Raw genomic sequence first — 22,193 nt, forward strand, 5'->3', positions numbered from 1 at the left:
GTCTGAGAGTTTATTAATGTTGAATTATCCAGCGCTGACAACATCTAACAAGCTAAAAGGGTAGATATAAATATCAAAACAAAGAGAACATGCAACATAAATAATCTCAAGTATCTGCATTCTACTGTGAACAATTTTGATTTTATTAAAAACTACTGTCATCTTAACTTTTAGCTAACCTTAGATAACCTTAATCTAAATAACCATTTAGATTCTTGGCTCAGTACTCATATCTTTGACAAATATTTCTTTCTGTACCACACAGCTTTAGTATAAATCGTGACTGTTGATTTCTGGCTTGTGATAGCGCGGCAGTGGGAAAGTTGGTCTGGAGTAGCTCCGTTGGGAGTTGATTATGCCACTGCAAAGATCGCTTGGGCAGGCTTTATGCGTGGGTGGACAGAAGAGTAACAGCGACATATTAATACAAGCTATTTGAGGGCCATTGAATTGAATTTGCTTCAAACTAAATATGACTGGTTGTAGGATTATCGCGTGCAGAGATATCGTTTCTCTGTATCAGTTGAAACGCCCCACGATGAAATTCCAGTGGCATGTTAACAGACTCATATTCTGATAAGAATTAATTCTACCCATGCAAGGCCAGCAAATCAGCATCAACTTTTCATACCTGAAAAAACCATAGTACTGTGAAGTCAAAGCATCGGCAACGGGTGTGTAGTTGTGTATTTGAACATACAAATGGCTCCGCAACGGCCATACACTTTATGGCAACATACTCATAGAACTGTACTCATAGAATATAGTTTTACAATATGTAACCAACATGCCTGGTAAAACTGGTATTCCTGACTACAATACATTCAGGTGTAGCTCAACCAGTCTATAAAAAGAATCTAGCATGACGTGCTAACCACCTGGAATAGCACATTCTAGTAGCATAATAGTACAGTCTCCCATATCAAACAGAAGTGGGCTCTGGGACTATTTGGATCTGAATATGTGTTACCGGTTTCTCAAAAGTGGACACTTTTGGAAATGGTCTGTTTGATGAGTTAAATAACTGACCTTTTGTGGTGCAAACAAATACAAATAAAAAAGGACCACGACATCAAAACACTACAATTAAACTCAGCTGCAGCTGAGAAAAGATGCTCCACTCGGTCTGATAAGGAGTGGCACCAGGACAGCGAGTCTGTGGTTGTGAATATGCCACAGTATTATTGATTTAAACTGAATTTCACTTAGACACTTTGAACGTGACTACATTACATTTGACGTGTAAACGTTGAGTTGGCTGAAAGATAATTTCATTTATAGCTCACTTAGCGAGACATTTTTGTCTACAAACTTGGCAAACACTACATCAAGTAAATACGTCTCCTATGTATGCCCTAAACAGGGGAAATTCAAGACTGAGGCACGCACTATAGATAGATAGACAGACAGATAGGTGTCTGTACATTATGGACAGCTAGAGGGTAAGACAGTTGACAATATGTACTGTAGAAAGTGTGGGAAGATACACTACACCTGATAACAGAGAATGATGCAAGCTGGGAATTTGCGATGCACTGACTGCAATAGGTTAGAGCAAAAGGAAAATCAGACTACACATGAAAGGCCTGAGATTAATTAAATCTCAGGCCTTTAAACCAGAATAACATAGGGAGGATTACATAGATTTTACTGAAGTAAGAAAATATCAACATGTACTGAGCGGTAGAAACCACAAAAATGCCTCAGCCCCGGCCGAGTTCTCTCCCGGACTCTGACATCCACAGTTACGAGCCTAACTAAGTGTTGATAGCTGGAGAACGCCATTTTGAACGGTCCCATTAATTCTGTTTGTTGAGCTGTCTCATTACAGAGTTAATAGTGCATTTGTCCTGATTGCGGTCATGTTACAGAACAGTGATCACACTGTTGGACTAATAGGTAGAAGGAACAACGCACACAAAGCAATGGATGCATGATGACTCGTCCGTTTTACTCAATTCCCTCATATTTTCACAAAATAATCCGTAACCTTAGGCACAATTGAAAGCTGGTTTTGTGATTAGACTAAATTTGGTTTGTAGTGACATTAAGGCACATTGCAATGAATGGTCCAATATGTTTTCGCTGCTAATGCCACACATAACACTACCAAATTCAGAAATGCTGCAGAGAAAACGGCTGAGAACCCAAATAGTATCGAAATCTCGTGGACAGAACGTTTAAACAAACGCTTTTAGCTCGACTGTTAGTAGTCAGCTTCATTTACACACAGCCATGTTCATCATTTTTAGTGTCCCCCAGAAACATTTGGGCTGCAGTCTCTTGCCTGTAGGTTCTCAGGTTGCAATCCATCGAGCTATAACAGCCACCATAAAACAAAATATAGTGTTATAGTGCAGTTTTCTAACCATACATTTATACAGTATCTACACTGAATCATGCATGTATAATGATAGTCATAAATTATGATGGCCGTAAATTATAGACTTTATCCGCTCTGTATACTTTTTATTTTGGCGGTTGCCATTTGGACTCAGGTGTCCGTAACAATGCTATTCATACCTGGGATGGAGCAACCAATGCGGCTATTTACATACGGGCGTATCATGGCAGAAACCCAGTGTCCTTGGCCGGCATAAACGCTTTCTAAAACATAACTAATGTTTTACTATACTGTGACTATAGTGATATGAAAACTTCCCCTATTGTTGGTTCTAATTGTTTAAAGGTAGTCAAAAAAAGCATTTTTTTTTTTTATCAAGTAATTAGGAAATTAATTTGCAAGACTAGTTTTGACAAGAAATAATACATTGACCTTCTATTACTATTTTTTTACAACCTGGACCTTATTTCTGGCATAAAATACGATAATTTACTCACCCATAACTTTGGTGTCATTTGGAGTTGTTCGGAAGATATTTCGATCCAGCAGAGTGCCAAGTATATCCATATAGTGGGAGTGACTGGGGCACCGAAACGCAGCCCAAATAACGTATTATCTGCCACGACACTCGTTCATTTCACCAATATTTTGTTATGATACGCTAGTGCTATGTCCCGTTGAGTCCGGAGTTCTATTCACGGACGTGCAGCGGCTTGTTGTTCTTTGGCCAGCTGTTCCTCTCTCTGCCTCTGCATCCTCCCTTCAACGAGCTCCTCATCAGTATACTCTGGGTCAAAACTTTAAGGATGTCCATCATAAACAAAGTCGTCGTCCACAACATCAGAATCGGAAAAATATTCAGCCATGTTGCAAAAAACTAGCAGCAGCAAATTACAGGTAAACAAGCCGACCGTCGCGGGTGATTGTGGTGCTCAGAGATGACATCATCCAGGTCAGAAGTTAGTAGGTCAATCTACAGACCCTGGATGATGATAACAGGTAACTCTGGATCAAACGGAATAGCACTAGTGTATCATAACAAAATACTGGTGAAATGAACGAGTTTCACGGCTGATAATGCATTATTTAGAGGCTGCGTTTCGGTGCCCCAGTCACTCCCACTATATGGATATACGCGGCACTCCGCTGGATCTAAATATCTTCCGAACGACTGCAAATGACACCCAAGTTATATGGGTGAGTAAACGATCGTATTTTATGCCAGGTTGTAAAAAACAGTAACTCCCCTTTAAGATCATCTCTGGGCAATCCGATCGCAACTTAACCAGCTTCAGGTACATGGGTTCAGACGCATCTCTAAATGCGTCCCCAGATCTCAGTTTCGCGCTGTGTATACAAATAAACCCCCAACATCATCTGGGGTGCAGCAGAATATTTTAACAGCGGCTATCTCTAATGGATCCACTGTTGCTCCAGAACCGAGGCTACATCATGACTTTGGCACATTCATTAAGTTATTATTTATTGATATCCACCCTGGCATTAGTTAGACCTGCAAGAAACTCAATGTATAACTGTACCTGCATGTATAACTCAAACCTTGAAGTTTCCATGCACACTGTCCTCTCTCTGTGATGCTGGTGATTGAGAAAATACTTAACCACACACGGCTCTTTATACAACAGCATGACCGCATCAGTAATGAACACACCTGATGAGTAAAGGCGACTCAGGACACGTTCATGCTACCAAAGAAATGCAAACACATGACCACCAGACCACCTCCAAATGTGGTCAGAGATCAGATCTCTCAAATACGATCTCAGTGCGTCCTGGGGGTGTTCACACCTGTCTTTTACGTGATCGGCTCGCCCCTGTCAGATCTCAACGCAAGGTCTGAACAGGCCCAATGACATCATTTATACATTTTTTTTTTTTTTTTTTTTTTTAAATGGTCACATCTATCTAACACATAATCCCAGTTGTCAAAAAATCTAATCTCTGAAGTTGTGATTTCAAATTTTGCAGTTCAAATGGACATGCAGTGTGAGTATACAGCCATGACAAAAGCAGTAGGCATCTATACCCAACGGCGGTGGGTATCAGAAGCAGATCGGAGCCCCGGCCATCACACACAGATATGTTGTTGCCTTTGGGCATCTTGTACACACAGAGATGAGAAAAACATTTTACCAAAGGAGCTACTAGTCAAACAGCACCATCCTTCAACACAGTTCCAATAAAAAAAGGAAATGGGAGTCGTTTTCTCAATGTTAACCGAGAGACTGGGAGCGCAACAAATTATTTTCATTACAAATGAATATGTTGTTTATTGTTTCGGTTTTATTAGACTATAACGTGATATTACAGATTAACTATTTACCTACAGTAGTTGCAGCTGGAAATAGGAACAACAAATGAATCTGTCATAATGTAAAAATGTTTCCGGTTTGGTTGGAACGCCTTTACCATCAGCCACCCGCATACATGTGACCGCTGAGAAAGTGAAACGTACAGAACAGGATTTCTCATCAAAGCCACAACATAGAGCAATTACGAAAATCTCCATGCGCCTCCGGAGGAGAAACAAACATACAGAACATCCTCATCCTGTTGGAAAACAGCTGCCTCCCGTTGAACATCTTGCCGTTTTTCCTCCCCGCCTCTTTGATGTGTGATTTATTTATTTCCAGAAGTGACGTTAACATTAAAACTTGACACTGCACATGTGTTTCTCTGTCTCTCTCTGAAAGTGCGATACCGCGAAAACAGATGGGAGGAGAATATGCCTACGTGCGTACGTGTAAGCTATTAAATGATTAACACTTGCTTTAATCACCACTGGGTCCACGCTGCATTGTTTAACGGCATTTGCGCCGTCTTCACCTTTAAGAATAAATCCATCGAAGGCTGCAAATCAATCGGTGCGTACTGCTCACCAAACTCTCTTAACCGTTTTGAAGACACGTCGCCTACCAGTGACCTCCGGAGAGCACACTCTGCTATGTTACACATTTAAGGGTAATTGCTGTTAGATCAGAGCTAATCCAACGCCAGACAAAACACCTGAAAAAAAAAAAAAAATGCACACTGTGCGCCATGCCTCTGAATGGAGGCAAGAAGGATACAGCCGTGACATACCAATGAGCTTTCTCTGGATAAGAATACAATGTGTGAGGCCGAATGCCCATTCTCCCACAAGGCCTATCAGAAGTGCATAGATGTGCTAAAACCACCTCTTTTCAGCACAACTAGCATGAAAGGAATGATTAAATTTGATGGAGACGTGTTTGAAAATAGTAAAGAGAACGTGTGCAATTTGATAATAATGACACCATTGGTTTAAAAACCCTGCAGCCCACAGCATGTTTGGCATCCTTCAATATTTATAATGATTGCACAAAATGTCTCAATGAGCTGTGAAGAATGAAAGGCGACAGTGCAGAATTGAAAATACGGACAGCAACAACACCGAATTTAAGACGTTATTGTAGGCGCCCCTGCAAACCGAGCAAGCAAACATGCTGCACGTGTAACTCTGACTGTTCCTGTCAAAAATGCTCCTTTGTAAAACCTTAACAATGCTTCCGTAATCCAGACAACCTCAGGTCATATCCACAATGTTTAATCTCAGTGACTGCTCAGAATGGGGAACAAGTCTTTGTTTTGTTTTAAATCACTGGGCCAATATTCCCCACACTGACAGCTAGGGAAAAAACAAAAAAGTGAACAAGAACATGTGTGCCTGTGCAGATAAAGCCCACTCCACACGGAACTCGGACAGATGTGCATGATGGCGCGTAAACAAATTGTGGGAGGGAACACATCAGTTGAGGGGAGATTAATGGCGCACACTCGCTATCTGAAAGGAAATCTCAGAGATTGTACAGCTTGGAGGAAATGCAAATAGGTACAAACGCGCCAGCATAGATAAAAGGTTTAAAATCTTTTTGTAGGAACCATGAGGATGTGACGGTACTGAGCTGTGCAGCGCTGGCGTGTTTCCAAGGTGCAGAGCAAATTCTGGCGGGAATCAAATTTTATGGGTCTTAAACATCATTGTGACCAGCTTATATGAACAATGACTCTCCTTCTCCTTTTTGAAACACACACACTGCTTGTCATGTTTGCAAAATAAGACCCTTATGTGATTTCAATAAGTCCATTAACTAGGTTAGTCCAGACTATTTAACTGCATTTCCATTGTGATAGTAAACTAACAGCCGATGGAAACGACTGGTGTTTACCAACTCTCTTGCGGTTCTGTCTTTTCGTTTATACAGAACCTATTGGTCAGGAAAGGACTCGTCGAGAAGGCAGCCAGGAAAATAGTGGAGAAATTTATTGCAGACCAGAGATGTTTGCCTTGTAAGATGTGTTCAACCTTGTGAGAGTGTCTCTTTTAAAGCAAACCATGAGCTTTTTCTAAACCCTAATCCCCAACCATAAAAATAAACCTTAACCCAAACTAACTCAAAGGTATTGGCGCTTAGTCCTGAAAGCTAACCAAACCAAACCAAAAGTAAAAATACAAAAAGGGAAAAATACGTTCCCCGAAAGAAAGTCAAGCTTTAGACTTAAAGGGGAACTACTGTTTTTTACAACCTGGACCTTATTTCTAGCATAAAATACGATCGTTTACTCACCCACATAACTTTTGTGTCATTTGCACTCGTTCAGGAGATAATTAAATCAGCGTATATCCATATAGTGGGAGTGACTGGGGCACCGAAATGCAGCCTCTAAACAACGCATTATCTACTGCGAAACTCGTTCATTTCACCAATATTTTGTCACGATATAATAATGCTACTCCCCGTTGAGTCCGGAGTTACCCGTTATCATCATCCGGGGTCCAGGTTGTAAAAAACAGTAGTTCCCCTTTAAACCGTAATCCAACCCTTTACTCTTCACACAGCCTTGGCTTGCTGCAAATTTGTCTACATGTCAACAATCATAGTACAGTATATCTATCTTTGGGATTCATTGGCAATCCACCTATTATGTTGTTTATGTATGGGTGGATGCGTGGAATACGCACAATAAGACGGGTACTATGAACTAGGTTTTCCTGATCTGTGTCAGGAAATGCGTATTGGGACCAATCCATGCATTTTCAAAATAATCGGATCTGAGTCGGGCTTCAGCCAAGCCCAATCTTGTGTAGTTAGCTAGCATCGAAGTAGAAGAAGAACCAAACTTTCGTGACTAAACATGCCTGCTGTGCGGAAGTGCTTTACTCCGGAATGAAGTCAGTCAGACAGAAATGACTGTACTTAACACAGTCGAACGGTACAAATGTGATCCAAGAGAATACAACTAAGACAAGAAAAGCCTTTATGACTCTCCGGGGGAGGGTATTTTGTTTATTTAAGATCTGATTCAGGACTTGGATCGGCCTATAATGAATATTAAAAGACACCATCGGATCGGGCTGCAAAAAAAACTTTATCGGGACATTGCTGCTATAAATCCAGGATCGAGCATGGAGCACAGATTCCTCTTAACATAAAACACACAATGGAAGGACAGAATGAAAACAGAGGTCAGTGAACAAAACATAAAGTAGCTTCTGCATGAAAGAAGCAAGGATGGGAGCAGGAGTAAGAGCCACGAGCGCTCAAAAAGTGTGAAACTGGGCTTTTTATCTGCCTGTGATCTGGAATCCAACCTTTCAACCAGTAGGGGAACATTTTCAGGCTTTCTGGACTGTTTGAAGGCAGGGATGGTGGTATAAATACACTGCAATAGGCCTGGTTCTGGGTAACCCACACATTTTTACAGAGAATTTTTTGCATACTTTGACTTCAAGCTTATTCCTTGCTGGTCTTAATTACAGAAGTGTAGTGCGGCATTAGTTTGCTGATTGCAATTTGATGAGCCACCCATGCACATGCTCAGAAGAATGAAAATGAACTAATTTCATTTCTTTTCAAATGAAAGAACACTTTATGACATGAAAATCAGCCAAGCAAAACAGCAGGGAAGTAGAAATATGGCTTTGCATTTGCATGCCTCACACCAACCAGTCAGGTTGCAGTTTAAATCCATATTTTATGTACCACCAAAATCGATCCACTTCCTCAAATTTAAAGAAGGTCCCTGGCGTTCCTGAGACACTGCATTTGCAAGAATGGAACAGACCGGCCAACCTCCGGCCGTTGCGGTTGCCAGCATAGAGGCATTAAAAAATAGAAACTTTACGCCCTGAAACCCTGATATAACTTGAAAATAATGGATTCATAAAACTACAAAATTGAGTTAAATGCCACAATCTCTATTTTTACTGTCTTTTTAATCAAGAATCCCCTAATCTTTGCTGCAATTTATGTCACAGGTATGCCAAAGAACGTCAAAGAGGAAAGCACTGATCCTGTGATTTGCACAAACTGTCAACAGATATTTATAGCAGCACATTTCTAAAGGACTGTATACGACGTAAGCGGCACTACCACCGGTCAAAAGCTGCTTTACTTCTGTGCCACACAGCGAGAATGACACACGACAATCATGTGGCTGAGTATCAGGAGGCAGGTGTGCAGCTCTTTCCATTTCAGCTTTTGCAAGATAAGTTCGAACTCGGAGCTCTGCCCCGGCAAAGGAAAACCCAGCTGCTCTTGAGAATCCTGATGCCCTCACACGAGGATGAATTTCACATTTCAAAGAAATACTGCCAGTAGAAATCCAAATGTGAGCACACTCAATGTCCAGTCCATGTACATGATCACACTGTCTGCTTACCAAGCCTTTTTCTCTGCAAGTTTAGACAGTCAGGGTGGACTTAATACTTAAACACTGTGTTTATTTATGTCTTCTGGTTAGTTTTAACCAATTTTATGCTACAGAAGACACATGGCATCAATATGTGTGCATGAGACTTCATTTGCAGACTTAAACTTCAATACTGAAATTCCAGGCGTGAAAAATATCACAATCCGATGGAGGCAGATGACGGACTCACCACCGAGTTGGGAAAACAAATCCATGTTAAGCACATTTAGAAGAATTCTGCAACATCTAAATCACTAGTTGTTAAATAAACTGGATCATATTGTCTGCAGACGTTGGCCTCGGTGAACCGCAGACAAGTTTAAGCTTTAAAATATTCACAAGTACACACGATGCTCAATTTTAAAATACATTCCGAGTTGATGGATTTTACCCGAACTCTCTGTGGCCCTAATGTCTTGTTCACATTATAAAAAGTATTTTACTAAGAGAGCAAATACATTACACAGTTTTTGTCACACGGGGCCTTCTATTATGTAGCGGGGACACACCAGAGGAGCCCAAGGAGCAAAAAGAGCACCTAAATGGAATTGCTTTTATAAATCAGTGTCACATTATGCATTCGGCGCACAGACTAAAAAGCCTCTCTACAGTATGCACGAAGGAAGTTTATGAATCTTTTGGCAATCAGCAGCTTGTGGTCGGCTCTTTTGTTAGGCAACACTGTCCGGGCTATCCGTTGACACTGGTCCAGTTTTACACATCAAGATAAGCTGTTGTGGAATTACAAAAGGTGCAGACGCATAAGACAACGCTAGGGCTACAGAGAAAATTTCAGGGCATGTTGTGAAAATGAAATAAGAATGTATATAAGTGGGAATCCATATAATCAAAACTCAAAGTTTAGGTTGTTCTAAATAAATGTTGGCTGCTGGTTGCTGTCAACATTAAAAAGACACAAGAGAGACACAAGATCAGTGGTGAGTTTCTGCACCTCTGGTAGCTGTCAAAACACCCATCAGGCATAACATTATGACCACTGACCATCTCATGACAATGCAATGTTCTGCTGGGACACTTTTGGACCTGGCATTCATGTGGATGTTACTTAGACATGTAGCACCCACCTAGACCAGACCAGGAACCCCAACTGCCATCCCCAGCCTGACACAGGTACACACACACACAAAAACGGTTTAGGAACAACACCAAAAACTTTGCCTCCAAATTCCCTAGATCCCAAATTGATCAGGTATCTGTGGGATGAACTGATTCACAGAGGCCCCTCGCCTCAACCCATAGGACCCAAAGGCTCCCACTAACAACAACTGTTTTGGGAGATGGGTCACATGGGAGACCTACACAAAATTAGGAAGGTGGTCGTAATGTTATGCCTGATCGGTGTATGCAAGTAATCAACTAGCAGGCTCTCCTTCAGATAAATATCTAAATATCAACTTCTAGATTACATCTCACAGAGCTTCAGAAATTATATGAATAAACCATTTTGTTAGGTACATAAGTAAACACTGCTCACACCTCATACATATTTATGCATGAGGACTGGTAAACACCTTTTTGGGATCTTTCCATTTCTTTATTTATCTTAAGTAAATCACCCCAAAAAAATGTGTGTGTTAAACAAGGAATAAAAAAAAGCTCATTTGGCAAATATTCTCTTAATTAATAAAACAGGAGAACAATTGTGCATGTTGTTGCTTTGCATAAATCAGAGGGAAAAAAAAGAGCATGTGCATTCATTAGCGGTATTTACATAAAGTTCTTTGTTCCTTCCGTCAAAGATAACTGCAGAGCGCCTCTCAGCAATGGTAATGATCAAATGATTATCTCGAGATCAAAGCTGTCCACCAGCGCCACGAGGCAAGGCTGGAGACTCCTCCGGCGAAAACAAGGCCCTACAAAACACGGTTACACCGCGGGACAGCAGCAAACATGGGTCAGCGGCCACGGTTCATTCATCGTTTCCGTGCCATCACTTCTGTCTGTCACCATTAAACTTAATGAGCATGATTCTTCACCCTGTGCAGGTCAAAATGAGTTCCCATTGTGTGGCAGACAGAAGCTATTGATCAGTGGGACGCAGGTTCTTGTAAAAGAAATATGTTTCTTCTAGATGTACACTACACTGCACTTAGTGTGACCGCGATTTGTCACACATCTTGTGCCTCAATGGCAGAGATGAACAACATCAAGGGTGCCACTCCATCTGTTTGATGCCTTCACATGGAACTTGTGAGCTTGTGATTAGGTGATGGGGAGTCATATGCACAAAATATGCTACAAACATCTGCTATAAGTTGTGAGAATACCGCTGCTAATCAACTGTCGGCATCTAGTAGCCACAAAGTCTAACAGATCAGAAAGCTAACAGCCTGAGTAACGTAATGAAGGAAATCCGAAGCAAGCTGTAGGGAATAGCCACATTTTCATATATATATATATATATATATATATATATATATAACTACAGGGTTTGCCATACAATGTTAATACTATGGCAGCCCGCCAAGGTCTAATTTACTCCGCCGTGGTCTCCTAACAAATTGGAAATATTTTTGCACGTTTCAAACAATGCTGTGCTTGCGTTGTTTTTCCCCATTGCTCCTGACGGAGAAAACAGCACGGACAACTCGCGTAGCGAGGGAAGCTATTTGTGTTGTACACTAATGAAAGATTTAGTCAACGCCACTTTCTAAAACCCAATGTTTGTGCTCTTGATTTTTTAGACCAAAGAGATTTACAATTATTTTAAGAGAGCTGGTCAAAACCCAGAGGAAACGACTCTGGACGTAACGTGAACTAGCTTAACTTCATAAGCGCTAGCTAGCAAAGTTAGATTGACAGGCAACTGATGAACTGTAGAAAGTCAACTATGAATTTGATTTGTTCGCGGATACTTTATTTAATCTTCCATACATTTATTTATCCATAGAATGCCACATCTAAACAGCATTATGTTTAGTATTCCTGTAGATGAGCTGGACTGCTATTTCCGCTTCATTACGGTAACAGTCAATTGATAAAAATGCATTATCTTACTCTTCACGTAGAATCCCAAAAAACAATGAACTAAAAAAAACTTGATAAGACCAAACCACAATACATTCATTTACCATCCACCTCCTACCTACCTGAAAACGCTAAATATGTCCCCTCGTAGACTTTGATGCAAAACCACCATCAGCAGTGGTGTATTAATTATCATTGTTTAATTACATCCAAACCGTTTCAGCAAGCAGTTCGCAAGTCACAGTGGGAACTGATAAAAACTCTTTTCACAGTTCTTCACAACACGACGCAAACCGTAATGATCATTTGAGAACAACTGGAAATTGATGAATTACGTATCTACGCTGACATTTCTGATAAATAGAAAGGGAGACAAGTGTAAACCTTTTCTTTTTTTGGTGTTAATTTGAAATTTTGGAAAAGACACGAGCCTTGGAACGCTGCGGCAGGGCATTACATGAGACCGCCTAGAGTAGGGGCATTCGTCTTAAAAAGAGACAGCCTCTTTTAGGTCCATTAAAGCAGGCCAAATGAAAATAAAAAAAATAATTTCCCACCATGGCTTGTGTTTGTACGGACTCATAACACTCCTGGGATGTCAGTTAAGACTTTTTTGCAGTATTCCACCACATTTAAACCAAAGTTAAGTGCAAAATCTTGAAGTGCCCTCACAAAATCTCACATTTTCATCTCTGTTCCACATCAAGTAACAACTCCCATCTCTTCTACTGACCTTTACCCTCTCCTCATCACTTGTCCTGCAGTGCTAAGCTGAACCCCTGACATAAGACTGAGATGCAGTTCAGTGTGTACATGTTTTGTGCCACAGGGAACAGCGCACTCCACTCCTTGCATTCTTCATTTTAATTTTTTTTTTTTACTTCACCACTGTAGCTTTTAATCTCCCATCTCCAAGCAAGCATGGTTTGCTGTAGCTCCTGCTTATAGACAGCTAGGCTGAGAGAGGAGACGGAGAGAGACTAAAAGGCATGGTTGACGCGTCAGAGTTCGATAAGATGCGCAAAAAATGACTAGGATGTGGTGTGGCGGGAAAAAAAAGTGTAAAGATTTAGCGCAATACGACGGAAATGATAATACAGGGAGATATTTAAATGTTTTCGGCCTTAAGGTTTTTTTTTTTTCAAAAAGATGAACTCCTAATGAGGTGTTTGCGAAGTCAGCCATGTTGATAAAGGTATTGATTTCCGCCCAGTCCCACAACATCCTTTAAAATGTGCAAGGGAAATTATCTTGTGTGACAAAGCATAGCAGCACAGAATTATCTCCCTTGAATTTGTAAGCGTAATGCTGCAAACCAACACACTGCACTCTAAAACTGCATTAATTCTGAAGTGATGGGGCAACAACGGAGCACAATGGCATAGCATAACAACAAGAAACATATCAACAAATACAATACAGAGCTTTTGACTCTGTACGTAGGTTATATGCTTACTGAATAAATTGTAAATTTGCTAACCTTTAAGGAAATTACTTAGAAAACAACAGGGAGGGTGGGTGGGGTAGAGAAGCGGCCCTGTACATTTCCTCCACAGTGCCCTTTCTGCTCATCCATTCTCCATGACACTTGTAGTAATAAATCAAAGCTGTGCGGACAGGCCACAGCGGGAAGGAGACAGTTGTCCTCCACCACCACCCCCTTCCCTCTCCTCTAACCCCTGATGTTGCTTCGACAAAACAATCGGACATCTGACAGTATTGAGGAAAACGACAAGACTATGGTCATTAAGGTTTGGATGGCATTTGGCTAATAGGCTGCTGATGTTCCAGCATACATTATCTCTATGGTGTTATTTTCACTTATGTTAAATCAAATGGAAAGAAAGTGATTTTTTTCCCCCCCATGGTAGGAGATTAATGTAGGTTTAGGCACTCAACTTGGACAAACACATTAATTGTCAAGTAAAGTCACAGATTAAAGAGACACAATCTATAATCAGTATGTGTTGCCCTACATTTTTATTCCATCACTTTGTGTCCAGTTTATCTACAATACAAAATGTCAACGTTTGAACAAAAAAAGTTGACTATATGTCACGGCACTGAACGGCACAACAGCTAACAATGCAAAATGACAAGTACCCTAAGCCGTACAAGTTTGAAATATCAATGCACTGCACACCATGAGTGCGCAATTGAACTTGGATTTCATAAAAGAGCAGTGAATGAGTGAACAAGGGGGCTTTAGACAGTGATATAGGACACAGCTATTGACATTTGGTTTAAAACGGGATCTAAACAGCAGTCCTTCATTATCATGGTTACAACAACAAACACTTTGTTAAGGTCATGGTCTGGTAATGGCAAGTTAAAGGGGAACTACTGTTTTTTACAACCTGGACCTTATTTCTGGCATAAAATACGATCATTTACTCACCCATATAACTTTTGTGTAATTTGTAGTCGTTCGGGAGATAATTAGATCAGCGTATATCGATGTAGTGGGAGTGACTGGGGCACCGAAACGCAGCCTCTAAATAATGCATTATCTGCCGCGAAACTCAGTCATTTCACCAATATTTTGTTTTCTCCCAAACAACTACAAACTACACAAAGGTTATATGGGTGAGTAAACAATTGTATTTTATGCCAGAGTAAATTTTAGTTTTTTATGACAGAAATAAGGTCCAGGTTGTAAAAAAACAGTAGTTCCCCTTTAAGGTGAGTCCGCATGTAAAGTTGTAAAGATTCGCTTGTTGGGCATTGCTTTGTAGCTGACAGTTGGTCACTGGTGGATACTCCCAGTACCGGTTGCCTGGGTAAGCCTTTTGTATATGGATGAAAATATTGGCAGTTTATGGAAGATATCTTCCAGGTGGCCACTGTGGGTTTACCAAAACGGATGATGCGCGCTATCAGCAATTTGGTGGTAGGAACCAAAGTTGAGGATAGCATTTCCCTAAGTAAACATTCCTACTGTAAACTCTGATTCAGTTGCTCCCACTAGTCATAGCCATCCACTAGGGAGTATTGTGACAATAGCACATTATATAAAACCCGTTAATTAAGGGGCAAAACTTCGGTATTGAGGTACCAATGTTGTGGGCCAATTAAGATTTCCATATGTTTATACTTTGACATCAGAGTCAGTGAGGAAATGTTACAGTTTCAATTACTGGAGGCCGTTTAAAATGAGCGGCTCTTCAGATCAGCTTACGAAACTGGAGGCAGCATTTGCTGCGTTAGAGTTGTTGTTTTGTTTAGTTTTTTCACTTGAAGTGCTGTTACCAGCTTTCTAAGAGCTTCAAAACATTAAAAGAGCAGAAGGGAGTGTTGGTGGGTGGGTGGCTGCATCAATCCAGTACAGTCTATGTACCCTACGTATATAGTACAGTCTTGTGTAATGGTTAGCAGATATTAAACTGCTAACATGAGAAAAAAAGGAATGAATAAAAAAATGACAATGCCCATGTCTGAGCCCATATGCAATGTGTTTGCACCCGTGCATTATGGTAAGGCTTAAGCTTTTGTAGCATCTCAGAGCATCAAAATTCACAATTTTAATGGGTGGGAGTAAATGATGGAGTCTATCTCTGTGCTTTTTAGTCTGTCTCATTTTTTTCATTTTTTTCATTTTTATCTAACTACATTTATGCGGTTTAGTAAAACATTTCATTTCACGAGCTAGAGCACAGACACTAATGCATCCATCAAGAAAAACAGCTGTCAAGATGACCGGCATGCATCGCGGAGTTGAATACTGAATGCAAGGAAAACTCACGTGGCACCGAAATGTCTGTCTAATTCTGTCTGGGACTCCAGGTATTGGGATCTTAAGACAATAACAACAATAAGAGGTTTTTCACCACTAGCTTTGGGTGGATGGCAGTGTCGTGACATGCAACCAGCGAGTGTCAGGCTACAGCGGCAATATGAAAACGACCTCTGCACACAATTGGACAATCCTACAACCAATTGGAGCCATTAAGGTATACACAAATTAAACTCAAATGACGTGTACGTCTACATCCTACATTGCCGTTACTCTTCTGTCCATCACTGCCCAAGCTTCCAATGGAGCGACTCGAGATCACAAAACCTTTGTTGTCGGAGCAAGTTCAGGCTGGACTTCAGCATATGACTACTAGCAAAGTAAAATTATTTAAAAAAGAAGCAAAAAGTACACTCCAGTGCATTAGGTACACAAGGGAACACTAGTAAATTCGATGAAGGCTTCATGAAGGTTATGGTATGCAGCATTTCTTTAAAAAAAACAAACAAAGGAGCTGTTGCCTTGACTGCGTTTTCATTTAGGAGGCTGTGTTTCGTAGTATTATTGAATTGTAATGTACTGCCAAATTTCTGTTATTTCCATTTTAGTCAGCGGGATAGGCTAAATAACAGAAACACTTCTGTGTTTAATTCAATTCTGCTTAACAGCACCACGACTTGACGAACGCTATGAGAGTCATGAGGAGGAATTTATTGCAGAACCATCATATTAAAAAGCATTCCTTTTCACGAGTGTACCTAAAGAACTGGCAATGTCGCAGTTGTTTCGTTAATTTAGTATCACAATCTGTTCAACGGTATGACTTACAAATTTCTTAATGCCTTGATAAAAACACCATTTATAGTTACAAAAAAACACTTCTAACAGAATGTCTTCAATGCCCGCGACACCTCTACAGTCAATTAAAATGTTTTTAAAAGTCTTGTTAAACGCAGGGTGGGTGACACCTTTGCTTAAAAATAACCTCTTCAAAGAGCACATGTCTGCAATGTGTCCTGCACATATGGATCTATTAAAAGCTCCCGTTCTCCCTCCGCAGCGTGCAGCGATGCACTGAAAGGGTGAAGCGGCAAATTTGCTAGCTGGCTGACTGGGAGGACAGAGAGGCCTTTCTCACCAGTCAACGGCTGTCCTTAATGAGAATAGAAAGTGATTTACTAGCTTAATGCTCCAGCCCTCAGCCTGCCTGCCAGCCTTTGCTTCGCGCAGCCAGTTTAGTCGACACTCTCCATACAGAGAATGAAATTGAGACCGAGGAACAGGGACGGGGGGGTGGGAGATAGCAAGACCAAGTCCTGCAATAATGAGGCGTTCTTGTGGATTCTCAGCACTGGGGCATCACTGACCTCCACCCAGTCCTGCATCTTTGTCATGGTTTTTCTTTTCTTACATGGTTTTTCTGTAATTCTATGAAATGAAAGGCCACTGAGCAGCAAGTCTGCAAGTGTCGCCTTTCACTTCATCTTCTGTGGCTTGAAGCACCGAGACTAGCCTCTACATGCTCATAGTCAACTGCAAAGAGGAAAGCGTGAGAACAAAAAATAACAGTTCACCGGTGCCGTGCCAAACCTTGGACCTTGAACAGCACACGAGAAAGCAATGCAAGCAAGTCGTGCGCACACGGAGCCTGCTCCTTTTAATGAGCAAATTTGTCTTTTTGGTTGGTGTAGGGCAGAGTTACTTCCCTTCTATTAAGCGGTCTATGATTATCCTATCAGTGACGCTTTCCCCCCCAAGACCACTTTAAAGTCAGTGGCTTTCATAGAGAACTTCAGATGACCCGTCAAAGCCCAGTGCCGTGCTGATTCACTCGGTTTTCTAGGGACGCGTGAATCAACACACACACGAAAAAAATATATTAAAAAAAAAGTGGGATGTGTGGGCTACCCCCCTAAAAGCCAAAACGACTAAACACTGCCAGTAACTCCATCGTATAGTGTCTTAACTCGCCTCGACTTCTAACTGCCGGGGAAGCGTGCGTGCTACGAATTATGTGCTCAAGTGAGAATAAAATACCAATTTCACGCATATTTGCAGGGCCAAATTGCATTCCTTGATTGGGGCACCCGTAGTTAGGGTTATGCCATGAAATTTAAAAACCACAATCATATTTAACCGCGGAATAGGAAAAGAAGGGGGCAAAGTGAGAAAGCAGGAAGTGTTACTCAAACAGGAGTTGTTGCCCATGCAGCTTTCAAGTAGGGGGGGAAAAAAAAAGTGGAAAAGGAAATTGTGTAGCATCATATTTAAGTGGATTACCGGTTGCACATGGGCAACATGAAAGCCAAACAAGGTAATGGAAGCAGGACATGGGGCTTTAACGCAAGGGACGCAGCCGTGGACCCACTAGTTTGGTCTCAATGCGCACAAATGTGCAGCCACGCTGCCTGGTTATCATCATGGAGGGCAAACACAGTACCACAGCAGTTTCTTACCGAGTGTGAAGTAGGGAAGAGCTGTGTTGTCAAGATCATCCATTACGGAAATTCGCCCAGGTAGGTCTGTTCTAACGAATAAAAGGAGTCGGGATTCCCCCCCTCCTCCTGCTCCTCCTCCTCCTCCTCCAGTTCCTCCTCCAGATCCTCCTCCACCACCACCAGCAGCAGAAGCACCACCACCACCACCACCTGCTCCAGCAGCAGCAGCACCCCCTCCTCCTCCTCCTCCTCCACCGACCACGCTCCCCGAGGCTCCGCCGGTGAAGCTGAACTCGTTCTCCCGGAGTACGGGCAGGGTCGAGACGGTGACGGTTTTCACCTCACACGGCGTCTCCGCGTCGCTCTCTTTGTCCCTCTCTTCGTCGGGCGATGTCGCGCCTCCGTTGGCGCGGACTGTCAGGGAGCCGGCGAGGAGGAGAGCCACGAGAAGGACGCGGAGGTGCAGCGCCGATATCCTCGCCATCCCGCTCCTTGTGTGTGGTTCCCTCGCTTTGAGCGGGGCTCATAAGCTGTCCGTTCACTTATAGTACAGTCGCTGCAAAGGAGTCGCGTCCGTCCAGGAGGCGGCAGCACAGGTGTAGTGAGGAGAATGACATCTTTCGGCTCCTCGCACATCCATTCGTGCTCACTCTGTGCGCACGGGACAACAAATCACTGAAACTTGGACAAACACGTGTCCTATTAAACAGAGCTTTATTTGCATATCAGTCACTATAAAGGATTTTCAGCCTTTAATTAAAAAAAAAAATTGTAATATGCTTTAAATAGTAAGGGCTTCATTTGGACATTTGTTTAATTCAAGTATTAGTGATTCAGGTTGAACATCTCATTTAAACAGATAAATAATTCAATATTAATGTGAGGGTGCAGACATGTGATTGTCTTATCATCTGACCTCAAGATCTGGAGCTCTTCATCATAACTAATGATCTTCATCACCCCATAGAGTTGTCATGGAACTAAAATGAATAGTTTTCTTCCTGAATATGCTAAGAATAGACGATAAAAACGCTCTAGCTGCCACTGTAGAAGTATGACAAAATTGGCGTGGCTGCATCTGAAGCGGTGCAACCTTCAAAAACAAAGTGCATTCATTAGAAACTGGCATAAATCCCAGCAGAGCGTGCCGTTTAAACAGAAACATAACTAAATGCTGCTGCGAGGATGCAGACCTATGATTATGTTATCATCTGACCTCGAGATCTGGAGCTCTTGATCATAAACACATCATCTTCATCAGCCCACAGAACAGAGTTGTCATGGAACTAAAATGAATGTCATTATCGTAGGTTTTCTTTGTGAATATGTTAAGAACGGAAGAAGAGGAATGCTTTAATTGTCGTTGCAGAAGTATGATAACATTAGCATGGCTGCAGCTGAAACAGAGTGCATTCATTAAAAACAGGCATAAATCCAAGTACAATATTCCAGTTAAACAGTAGAACAGCTAAATATTAATGTGAGGATGCAGCCATGTGATTGGCTTATCATCTGACCTCAAGATCTGGAGCTCTTGATCGTAGCAAATGATCATCATTAGCGCACGAGATTGTCATGGAAATGAAATTAATTTCAATTTTTGTTAGCTTTCTTTCTTCGTGAATATGTTAAGAGCAGAAGAAGAAGAAAAACGCTTTAATTGTCGCTGCAGAGAAGTGTGATAAAAGTAGTACGGCTACATCTGAAACAGTGCAACCCTTAAAAACAAAGTGCGTTCATTAAAAACATTCATAAATCCATGTGCAATATTCAGTTTTTAAACAGTGGAATAACTAAATGCTAATGTGAGGATGCAGCCATGTGATTGTCTTATCGTCTGACCTCAAGATCCGGAGCTCTTGATCGCGACTGATGATCCTCGTCAGGCCATAGAGTTGTCATGGAACTGAAATGAATATCGTTATTTTGTTGGTTTTCTTCCCGAATATGTTAACACGCGACAAATTTATTATTGGCGCGTCTGAAACGGTGCAACTTTTAGAGACAGACGAAGTGCACTCGCTGAAAACAGACACCAAACCATTAAATGATACCACATACAAATGTACTCATGCACGCTGGCCTGAAGTTCATTCTTGACCAGGCAATCTCATCACAAAGTCTATTATGTGAAAAGGGTAGGAAGTTTTCTTTCTTTTTCTTTTTTTCTACATTTCTACACAAAAAAATCAATTATGTTTCAGGTCATGCTTCAGGTCTTCGCTTACAGAAAGGGATTTATTGTTTAGCTCAAAAAAAAAGAAAGAAAGAAAAAGATTTTCATTCACCCACATACATAAAAGTAAAATCATTCCCTCTCCTAGCTCTTGCAAGCATTAACATAAAAAGAATAAATATATATATTCAACTGAAAGTGCAGTTTCACGTGAAAGATTCGAAACACATTCTCTCTCTTGTTCTAAAGTAAAAATCGTCGGATGAAATTAAAGTCGCCTAATTCAACACAATATTCAGGACAAAATAATAATATACTTTTAATTCAATTAAAAAAAAAACGCTGAGGTTTAAAGACGAGTCATAAATAAAACAAATATAGATTTAATTAAATGATGCATGTACACGTTATTCTTTTCATCTAATACTTCATTGCTAGTTTTCCAATATTCCCCCGAGGCTGTCTCGTCACTGTGAGCGGCTTTTTATTGTTTTTCACAGTTCTGAAGAGGAGTCGTAATATGCTTCGTGTACGGCATTGTGGGTCAGGGTTAGGAGTACACATTCTACATTCTCTTTGCATGTCGCCACCTTTGTGAATACTCATTATTTGTCACTTTGCCGGTATTAAGACATTGCTTATGCTGCATAGATTTAATATAGAGAAGGATCGCTTTCTCTCCATGGAAATGAAATATTCAAACATGCTCTCTTTGCGCGTTTTTATCCATGATGAAGCGTGTACCCACACTTACACTCAAGCACACTCAGGTGTATATTGGCATGCTAGCTGGTAAGTAAGGCCATGTTTGTAATTTATGAAAAAGACTAAGCAGTCTTTTTTCAGTGATGAGACATGATAAGTCCCTATAACATCTTTTATGATTGGATGGGAGGACTTTTGGAATTGCACTTGACATCTTACGCCGATTAGGCATATCATTATGACCACCTTCCTAATGTTGTGTAGGTCTCCCCTGCGCCTCCAAAACAGTTCTGACTCATCAGAGAATGGACATGGTGTCCTGTGGTGTCTGGCAACAGAATGTTGTTAGTGGGGGCCTTTGAGTCCTATATGGGTTGAGGGAAGGGGCCTCCGTGGATCAGGCTTGTTCCAGTGCATCCCACAGATACATGATACATGAATTTGGAGGCCAGGTCAACACCTTGGGCTGTTTTTCATGTTTTTTTCGAGTTGTTCCTAAACCGTTTTTTTTTTTTTTTTTTGGCGTACCAGTGTCAGGCTGCATCCTGACATCAAGGAGTGTCATTGCTATGGGATGGGGGCACCTGGTCTGGTCTAACTGGGTGGTATATGTCTAAGTAACATCCACATGAATGCCAGGTCCAAAACTATTCTAGCAGAACATTATATTGTCACAAGATGGTCAGTGTTATTCACATCTACTGTCAGTGGTCATAATGTTATGCCAGATCGGTATATATATTTCAAGGTAAAGCAGCTAATGCCACAAAACGCAGTTGTCAAGGCCACAGCGCAAGGATAGTGCCAGCTGTGCTCCATTAGTTTACCTTAAAATCTCATGCATGCTCATTTCAGTGTGCACCTTGGTCACATCAGTCACTTGGGCACATTCACTGTAGGAAGCCAGTAAAACCCAGCAGCCAATTCACTTACATAACCTCCATTTAATGCAGACTTTCCCGGCAGTACGTGAAAGCAAAAGTCAGAGCTGTTGACTTCAGAGCGTATCCCGCAATTCATCATGCTTCTCCCGCGCCGCTGTCGTTAACACGCCTTTCACAACTGATGCGAACACAT

The 22,193-nt window shown here is 41.3% G+C and overlaps 1 protein-coding gene across 1 annotated transcript in view; it reads right to left on the reverse strand.

The window, feature by feature from the left end:
* Nucleotides 1–18,719, reverse strand: part of astn2 (astrotactin 2) — a gene marked incomplete at its 5' end in the record, with an annotated part of 268,101 nt that extends 249,382 nt beyond the window's left edge. The window contains one exon of the mRNA XM_084572312.1: nt 18,254–18,719. Within this exon, the coding sequence (XP_084428438.1) occupies nt 18,254–18,719 (466 nt within the window). The remainder of the gene's footprint in view (nt 1–18,253) is intronic.
* Between the last annotated feature and the right edge of the window lie 3,474 nt (nt 18,720–22,193).

Source organism: Chelon labrosus, assembly GCF_963514085.1.
Source record: "Chelon labrosus genome assembly, chromosome: 22".
NCBI lineage: Eukaryota > Metazoa > Chordata > Actinopteri > Mugiliformes > Mugilidae > Chelon > Chelon labrosus.